Source organism: Gavialis gangeticus, unplaced genomic scaffold, assembly GCF_001723915.1.
Source record: "Gavialis gangeticus isolate Ggan-Ray unplaced genomic scaffold, GavGan_comp1, whole genome shotgun sequence".
Lineage (NCBI taxonomy): Eukaryota > Metazoa > Chordata > Crocodylia > Gavialidae > Gavialis > Gavialis gangeticus.
Window position 1 is genome coordinate 5,819,454 of NW_017729011.1, and position 8,484 is coordinate 5,827,937.

The following is an 8,484-nucleotide window of genomic DNA, read 5'->3' on the forward strand; positions in this document are numbered from 1 at the left end:
CTGGTCTTTTCTGGCAAGGGAACACTTAACAGCTATGTACTTCCTAACAGTCATAGGAAGTGTATGTGGTGGGGAGATGCTGATGAGCCAGCTCCCCAGCCCGTATCAATGGGTGTATCTCACTGGGAGCTTGTCTGTGGCTCCTGTGGAGCTGCCTCCAATCTCTTCTTTACTTGTCCCCTCCAACCTGGAGCAGGGCAGGATCCAAAGTAGTGGTGGAAGGGGAGGGCCTTGAGGAAGGTATTGTGCAGTGGGGAGGAGGATGGCGTTAACAGGCTGGCCGGAGAGTCGAGACTTGGCGCACACCATGTCTCAGTCCAATCTTCCTATGGGAGCTTGGCCCTAGATAGCATGGCTTATGCAAACTTGTTGCTTTGGTTTTTGAAAGCGTGTACTAGCTGCAATTTTAGCTTAGATCACTGAGTTTGTTAAATGTTGGGAATTCAGGGATTGAATTCAAAGAGTAGTCCTGGGCTTGGTACGGAAATTGAGGTGAGGTTCTGCAGCTAGTCTGCCAGAGGTAGTCTTAAATCAGAGGTTCTCAGCCTTCTCTGTACTAGCAGAGTTTACCCATTTGTAAACATTGGCCAGTCCCGACGCAGGAAATAGTTTTAAGTAGAAACCGGTCCTCTGGCGCTGCCAGTGCCCCTCACTCCCAGCTGCAGTGTGTGGGGCAGGGCCCCCCCAGGCAGTCCCTCACAGGCTGGAATTTGCTAGCCTGCAAGGGAAAGCCCATGGTTCCCCAAGTTTTCTCCTTTTAAAGAAGTATCCATTTTTAGTTTGTTTGCAACAGTTTCATATGTTCTTGCAACCCCCTTTTGAGCCCTGACCCAGGGGTTGAAGATTATCATGGCTCCATTCTGGCTTTGGACCCCGTTGAGCCAGGAAGTTATCAAGGCGGGTGTGACTAAATGTCCCTAGGGCTTGGGGAGCCTGTTGAAATTAAGCTAACTGGTGCCAGGAAAAACAAACTGTTGTTGATGGAGGCTCCAAATACTGCAAAGACTAAGTGGGTTCAGAAAGAGGATGGTGGTGAAGATAAAGTAGTACTTCTACTAGAAAAAATTAAAAAAAAAATAGGCAGAATCTGCACTTGTTATCACTTTCCTCTACCCAGCCTTGAGCAACTTCTCCTGTAAAATGGAGGCTGTTCATCCCTGCCTGGTATGGGGTGAGTGAGGATTAAATTACCCATTTAATGATTGTGGGCAGCTCTGGTACATGGGTGAGGAGGGTCTCTGTCCTGTGGTGGATAGGGCAGGTGGGTGGGAAGTGTTGTCATTGCTGGGGAGAAAGAGGCATCAAACTGGCTTCTGCCTGTCTTGGTGACTCCATCCCTGGGACAGGCTATGTAGCAGGGGCGGGCCAGATGCGGCCCACCAGGTCATTCCATTCAGCCTGCAGGGTCCCTAAAAATTTGGAAAATTAATATATATCTGCCCCTAGTTGCCTGTCATGCGGCCCTTGTTGGCTTGCCAAAACTCAGTAAGTGGCCCTCCAGCTGAAATAATTGCCTGCCCTTGCTATATAGAATAGGTGGCTCTGCCTCTAATCCATTATCTTAGAGGACACTTGCCTAGGGTGGAATGAGAAGCTGACCCTAGGGAGTGGGGATGTATGTGGTGGTGTTATGGGGAAGGGGAGGTTATGCCTCAAAGACACAGAATTTGAGTCTGTCTGCTTTTTAAAAGTTACTGTATTTATCAAACCTCCTTTATATGGTTCAGCTCTCATCTCAGGCCTGACCTGCATCACTGGCCCCTTTCTTCCTACACCTCCTTTCCCCCCAGTGTTGCTGTTCAAGTTTCACTCTCCCTGCAGAAGTTGGCTTCGACATCATAGCAGGCTATGTGAGGAAGACAGACAGGGCTATGTGAAAGAGGTGGGTGTTGCACACTCCTTGCAAACTACCAGGCAGTGGGATGTGTAGGCCAGCATTTCTCAATCTGTGGGTTGCAAAAACATATGAAAGGGTTGCGAACAAACTTTAAAAATGGATTCTCTTCTAAAGGAGAAAAATGAGGGAAACTGGTTTTGTCCTTGCCCACAACTGGCTGCTTGGGGCCCTTATGCCCACACACCCACCCCCTGCCCCACACATTGCGGGTCTGGGGGTAATGGGTTGGGAGTGAAGGGAACTGGGTCTGGACTGGTCATCAATGTTTTTACAAATGGGTCCTGGTACAAAAAAGGTTGAGAACCACTGGTCTAGGGGACTTCTGAGGCAGAAGTTCTGCTGTGAAGCAGAATGAGATGGAGCAACATGGAACAACCGGTTCCTGCAGCTAAATTGAGTTTCCCAGGAAGTGTCCAGCTAAAGGGATTCCTTCTGGGGTTCTGCACCACAGCTGAAAGGCAGGGTGAAGGCTTGCTGAGATAAACCACCTAGGACCACGGCCCTTCAGATGCCTGTCTCAGCTGCTGTGCTGGAACCCAGAGGCAGCTGCAGAAATGAAGCTCGAATCTCCAGGCCTTGCTGCATGCATCCGTCTCTGCTGTCTGAGCAAAGCCACCTCTCTCTTTCTCACCCCCTTGCATCACACTCAGGGTTGTGGGTATTTCATTGAACACTCACAGAAATGTTTTCTGCTGCTTTATCTAGGACACTCCCACATCAGAGGAGCTGGAGCAGTTTGCCAAGGACCTCAAACACAAGCGCATCACATTGGGGTTCACACAGGCTGACGTAGGGTTGGCTTTGGGGACTCTCTACGGTGAGCGTCAGCCCTTTCCTCCTCTCTCTTGGGCCCCTCTGGTGTTTCTAGGGTTGTCTGGGTGGAAAGATGATACATCTAGGGTAAGGGAAGGCAGGAGCAGTCGCGTTCCTCTCAAAAAGGGGCAGCTTCCTCCCCAGTTTGACAGTCAGAGCCCTGTAAATACCCTGAGGACTCAGCCTGATGCTTTAGCCAGTACTTCTGAAGCAGCTGAGGGTAATCTTTTAATTGTCACTAAATGTTTTCTGAGAGGTGTCCTAGTACCTGATCCCCCTGGTGTGACTTGATTTCCTCCCCAGTAGACGGTGGAAGATAACAAAACTCTGTGGGGTGGCACTAGGGACTGCCAGAACCCACCGGGGGGTAGGGAGGGACCTCGGCTGCTAGAAGATCTCTCAGTTAAGGAGAGGAGCAGGAGAGACCCCCCCCCCCTTTCCATACCAGGGTACAAGGTAAGGGAGCAGATGACCATGGCCTGTCCCAGAGGTGGGGAGCCCAGCTGCACAGGTTCAGATGGGGATTTCCCAGATTTAGCAGCAGCCTCAGCATCATGGATGCTCCATAGCTAGGTCATAGTGTGTGTGTGTGGGGGGGGGGGGGGGGGTCTTTTTCCCTTGATAGTCCTCCACCTTTACCTGTGCAGGTTAGGGTGTTGTCTTGTAGGTGTGTCAGGGTTGACAGTAGTTCTATTTCTAGATTGGATAGTGGATTTGTACAGGGTGGATAGAGATGATCCTGCCTCTGGGGGGTTGGACTAGATGAGCTCTAGAGCACAGGTTCTCAAACTGGTCCGTGACCACCACTGGTCCATGAGCTCCATTGAGGTGGTCCGCAGAAAGGTGACCTAAGGCTAAAGCTGACAAACATTATATTCGACTTCCCAAAACTTTGCTCAAAAAAAATCCATTGCACTAGAAAGGTTAAGACTACTGATATTAAAATATGAGTTTTGTGCTTTGATTTGTAGAACAAAAAAAGTTTTAAGTGGTCTGCCAAGGCCCTTGGCAATTTTCAAGTGGTCCATGAAAAACAAAGTTTGAGAACCACTGCTTTAGAGGGTCCTTCCAGACCTAATTTTATGATTCTAAGCTTGGAATGAGGGATGGGCCTGGCAACTTGTTCCTCCCCTGCTGTATGAGTTACTTCCCTCTTCCATGCTCCCCCAGGGAAGATGTTCAGCCAGACAACCATCTGCCGCTTTGAAGCTCTCCAGCTGAGCTTCAAGAACATGTGCAAGCTGAAGCCCCTGCTGCAGCGCTGGCTCAACGAGGCTGAAAACAATGACAATCTGCAAGAGGTAAGTGGGGGTCAGGAGGGACAGGATTAGGGCTGCTGTCTTGTCCCAATGGTCAAGACCCACTGCAACAGAGCTGAGGGCAGAGAGTGTTCCAGTGGTGTGGCCTTTCCGTTCCACTTTGATTCATAGATTGTAACGCTTGGAAAATCAGCGAGTCCAGCCCTGTGCATCAGGCAGGAAAGACAGGTGGGGTCAGGTGACCCCAGCAAGGTGACTGTCTAATCTCCTCTTGAAGATTTCCAGGGTAGGTGATTGCACCACCTCTGGAGGGAGCTTATTCCACAGTCTGGACACCCTGACTGCAAAGGAGTGTTTCCTAATGTTGAGCCTGAATCAATCTTCCAGGAGTTTGTGGCCATTACTCCTGGTTTTCCCTTTGGGTGCCCTGATGAACAGTTGCCGCTTGAGTGACCCCTGGTACCTGTACTGTGGGGAGTGCACACCTGACCTCCCCTTCTCCCTTGTCTTCCCCTCTGACCTGAAATCCCAGGATAAATCTTTTGCCTCTGTCAGGTCCAATGGCCAGCCCTATGAGGAGAGGCTGAGGGACCTGAATCTCTTCAGTCTCCCGCAAGAGGAGACTGAGGGGGGAATCTTGTGGCTGCCTACAACCTTATCAGGGGCCACCAGCAGGGACTCGGGAAAAGTCTGTTCACCAGGGCCCCCCTTGGAGTCACCAGGAACAATGGCCACAAGCTGAGGGAGGACAGGTTTAGGTTAGATATTAGGAAGAACTACTTCACGGTAAGGGTGGCCAGAGCCTGGAATAGGCTTCCCAGAGAGGTGGTGCTCTCACCTTCCCTGGAAATCTTCAAGAGGAGACTGGATGGGCACCTGGCTGGGGTATTATGACCCCTGCCACCCCCAGTGCTCCTTCTTGTCCATGGCAGGGGGTCGGACTAGATGATCTGTCTAGGTCCCTTCCCACGCATTGATTCTATGAAGCTGCAGCAAAGTCTGTTAAGGTGGAATATCGGGAAAAACTTTCACTGTTAGTACAGTGAGGCAAATGAATGGACTGTCTAGAGAAGCTGTTGAATCTGTCTCGCTGGAGAGGCTCAGGAAGAGGTTGGATAAGCCTTGGTCAGGCTGCCTGCCTGCTGTGGGCTCAGGTAGGGCCGGCTCCCGCTGCAGCGTGCACTCCTGAGGGGCAGAGGGGACCCGCATCCGAGATCTGTGGGGGGCAGGGGCAGGGTGTGTGCACACTGCAGGATCATGCTCCCCACCCTGCTGCCCTCCAGATCGCAGCACGTACAACCTGGCGCAGCAGCACACAGGGGGACGTGCACAAAAGCTGCCTGCTGCTGTGAGCTCTGTGCTGCCAGGCAGGGGCAGCAGCGAGGGGCACAACCCTGCACTGCCCCCATGCACACAGAGGAACCATGGCCAGGGCAGCTTTTCTGCACAGCTCTGCCATGCCAGTTGCACATGCTGCGATCTGGAGGACCTGGGGGAGGGCAGCAGGGTGTCCAGCTACCTGGAACTCTCCCTGCCCCTGGCCAGAGAGTGCCCAAGCTGGCTGGGGGCTGAAGGAGCGGGTAGGCTGCAAACCCCCTGCCTCTTCCTGGTCAGAGTGCCCAGCCAGCTGCAAACCTCCCCATTCTGTCAGCCCCCAACCAGCTTGGGCACTCTGGCTGGGAGCGGGGGAGATTCGTAGTCCCTTGGGTACTCCGGCTGGGTGTGGCGGGGGCGGGTTTGCAGCCTCCCCACTCCCTCAGCGCCCCGCCAGCTTGGGCGCTCCCCAGCTGGACACTCCAGCTGAGAGAGGGGATTTGAAGCTGGCTGGGCGTGGCAGGGGTTTGCAGCCATCCGGACACTCCAGCCAGGAGCAGGAAGGCTGCAAACCCCTCCCAGCCAGAGTGCCTGGCCAACTGCAAACCTCCCTGCAAGCCCCACTTTTCTCCAAGAAGAGTGAGCCTGAAGCAGCCTCCGGTAAAGTCGATGCTCGCACCCCACCCTTCCCCCCCCCCTTCCCTTCCGGGCAGGGTTTGGGGGGTTTCCTTGCCCCTTTGCAAACAGCTTTTGCAGGGTGGAACTCAGCTAGCCTGAAGAGCTCTTTGCAAAAAGGGGGGAATCTGGGTTTCTCTGCTAAAAGAGAAAATCTGTGTTTACTCTGATTAAAAATGGGAAATCCATGGCTTTCTCTGTTTTGTTTTGTTTTTTGTTTTTTTTCCATGGGAAATGGAAAACCTGGATCCCTGCTGATCACCATGCTAGGGGTTGAGAAGGAATTTTACCCCATGGTCAGTTTGGTACGTCCTGGGGGATTTGCCTTCCTCTGTAGTCAGGGGAGGCAAGGGCATGGTCCTGTTCCTGGGGTGTCTCAAGGTCATTTTAACAGATCTTTTGCTAAGAGGCTACACAATGGATTTGGATAGGGTAGCTTCAATTGGGGTGATCCTGCCTTGGGGAGGGAGTTGGGCTAGATGACCCCTGGAGGGCCTTTCCAATACACTTTTCTGATTTCTAGGTCAGAGGGCTGGAGTGGAGTAAAGGGGCTCTGAAAGTCCTGGTTTCAGCTGGGGAGGAATCCCTTCCCATACAGGCAGACCTGGGTCCAGCTGTGAAGCTGCCTTCTGAGTCCATTGTACCCCCCAGGACAGGAGGTCATGCTAAGGTGCATGACTGCACAAAGCAGCACTGCAGAGATTTTGGAGTATGCTATGGCCCATAGGGCTGCCTTGAAGGTTTCCAACCTAGCAGCTGATTTCAGAGACCCCAGACCCTGTAAACTCAGCTGGGACTGATGACCCAGTTCCTTTGGTGCCTCAGCTGATGCCATCTGGTCCTGCTGATGCTTGGTCCTTGACCAGCAACTCCTAGTAGATCTTCCTTTAGCATTGCAGCCACTGGCACTACCTCAACCTTGCTACCTCAGAGCAGGTCTCAGGTAGGGATCTCCCTAATGCCTTCTGCAATAAGGACTAATGCAATATCTTCTTTAATTGCCTGCTGCTTAGCCCATGCCTTCTCATGCTGGCTTCCTCCTCTGATATGCTTAAAAAATACCTGGCTAAATTCCCCGTTTGCCACCTGCCTCCCCCCACCTCTCATAGGTGGGCTGATGTGACATATTTTATAATCCATCTGTAATTTTTGAACTGCTCTTTCCCTGGCCTCAGGGTGTCTTGTGCTGTTTGTGGTGGGGGGTGGAGGGGTTGGAGAGAGAGAGAGTCTCTCCTGGAGGAAGCAGAACAAGTGAAATCTTCTAGTGTCTTCTGCAACAGCTGATAGCTCTTTTTCATTGGAAACTTGCCCCCTGCAAGCCAACCAGTAAGTACCAGTGTTGCCCTAGGTGGTCAGAGAGGGGCCTTTGTGGCAGTGTGCTCAACAAACTTGACCAAATGGTAGGGCAAATCTTTTGGCAAGCTGTTGCTTTGTCATATAAGACTGGTCACCAATCTACCTCCACTTAGCTGAGCACTGCTTGGCATTAGCCTGGGCTTGGGAAGAGCATTGCTCTATGGGTCCCTCTAACGAAGTGCCAAGGTTCCTGTGGGTTCTTCTCTCTTGCCCTCTCCATTGCTTTTCCAGCTGTGCAATGCAGAGCAAGTGCTGGCCCAGGCCCGGAAGAGGAAACGCAGGACCAGCATCGAGACCAACGTCAAGGGGACCCTAGAGAGCTTCTTCCGCAAGTGTGTCAAGCCAAGTCCCCAAGAGATCTCGCAGATTGCAGAGGATCTTAACCTGGATAAAGATGTAGGTTTGGCCTTGGGGCAAAAGGTGGTTCAGAAGAAGTCTTGGTGAAATTCAATACACGGCCATAAGAACATGGCAGGAGCTCAGTGTCAGCGCAGATGCTGCAGTCCCAGATGCAGAGGGAGTGTGCTGGGGGATTGCTTGTTAGTTAGATGATCACCCTCTCAATAGATCCTGGTAGGTGGAATTTAGGCCCAGGACTGTCCCAGTAACTGGTGGCACCTGCTGATAGCCATTTGGAGACAGTCATAGTGCAGCCCATGCAGAGATCCAGTGTAAAGAGCCTAGTGCAGAGGGCTCTCTGGCAGTTAGTCTGAGCTCTCCAGCTTGCACTGTTGAGCCAGGGTGGCGGATGCTTCAGGCCAGGACTTCAGGGTGGAAGTGAAGGAAAGTAGGCAACTTCCCAATGGAGAATGGGTCTAAGCTCCCTCTGTTTTGTTCACCTTGCTGGCTCCAGGGAGGAATGCATGTAACTCAAGGGGCTGATCCATTTCTATTTCCCCTACCCCCCCAGGTGGTTCGGGTCTGGTTCTGCAACCGGCGCCAGAAGGGCAAGCGGCTGCTGCTGCCCTTTGGCAATGAGAATGAGGCAGGGATGTACGACGTGAACCAAGCCATGCCTGCCCCAGTGACGAGCCAAGGCTATGCTGTGGCGCCCCTGGCCTCTCCTCCACCCATCTACATGCCGACTTTCCACAAAGGCGAGATCTTCTCTCAAGCTCTGCAACCCGGGGTCTCCATGGGGAACAATGGCAACTGAACGGGGGTGGGGAG

The 8,484-nt window shown here is 52.5% G+C and overlaps 1 protein-coding gene across 1 annotated transcript; it reads left to right on the forward strand.

The window, feature by feature from the left end:
* Nucleotides 1-1,140: 1,140 nt before the first annotated feature.
* Nucleotides 1,141-8,476, forward strand: LOC109292722 (POU domain, class 5, transcription factor 3-like). Its single transcript, XM_019510281.1, has 6 exons — nucleotides 1,141-1,171; nucleotides 1,791-1,882; nucleotides 2,603-2,714; nucleotides 3,881-4,011; nucleotides 7,546-7,710; nucleotides 8,225-8,476. Exons 1-6 carry the CDS (start codon nucleotides 1,141-1,143, stop codon nucleotides 8,468-8,470), a joined length of 777 nt encoding a protein of 258 aa, XP_019365826.1. The 3' UTR covers nucleotides 8,471-8,476.
* Nucleotides 8,477-8,484: the final 8 nt, after the last annotated feature.

Bases quoted from the DNA above. Each gene is read 5' to 3' on its own strand.
- LOC109292722 (XM_019510281.1), top strand. From the start codon at position 1,141: ATGGAGGCTGTTCATCCCTGCCTGGTATGGG. The intron at 1,883-2,602 runs GTGGGTGTTGCA...TGCTTTATCTAG, and splicing joins GACAGGGCTATGTGAAAGAG to GACACTCCCACATCAGAGGA. The intron at 2,715-3,880 runs GTGAGCGTCAGC...ATGCTCCCCCAG, and splicing joins GGCTTTGGGGACTCTCTACG to GGAAGATGTTCAGCCAGACA.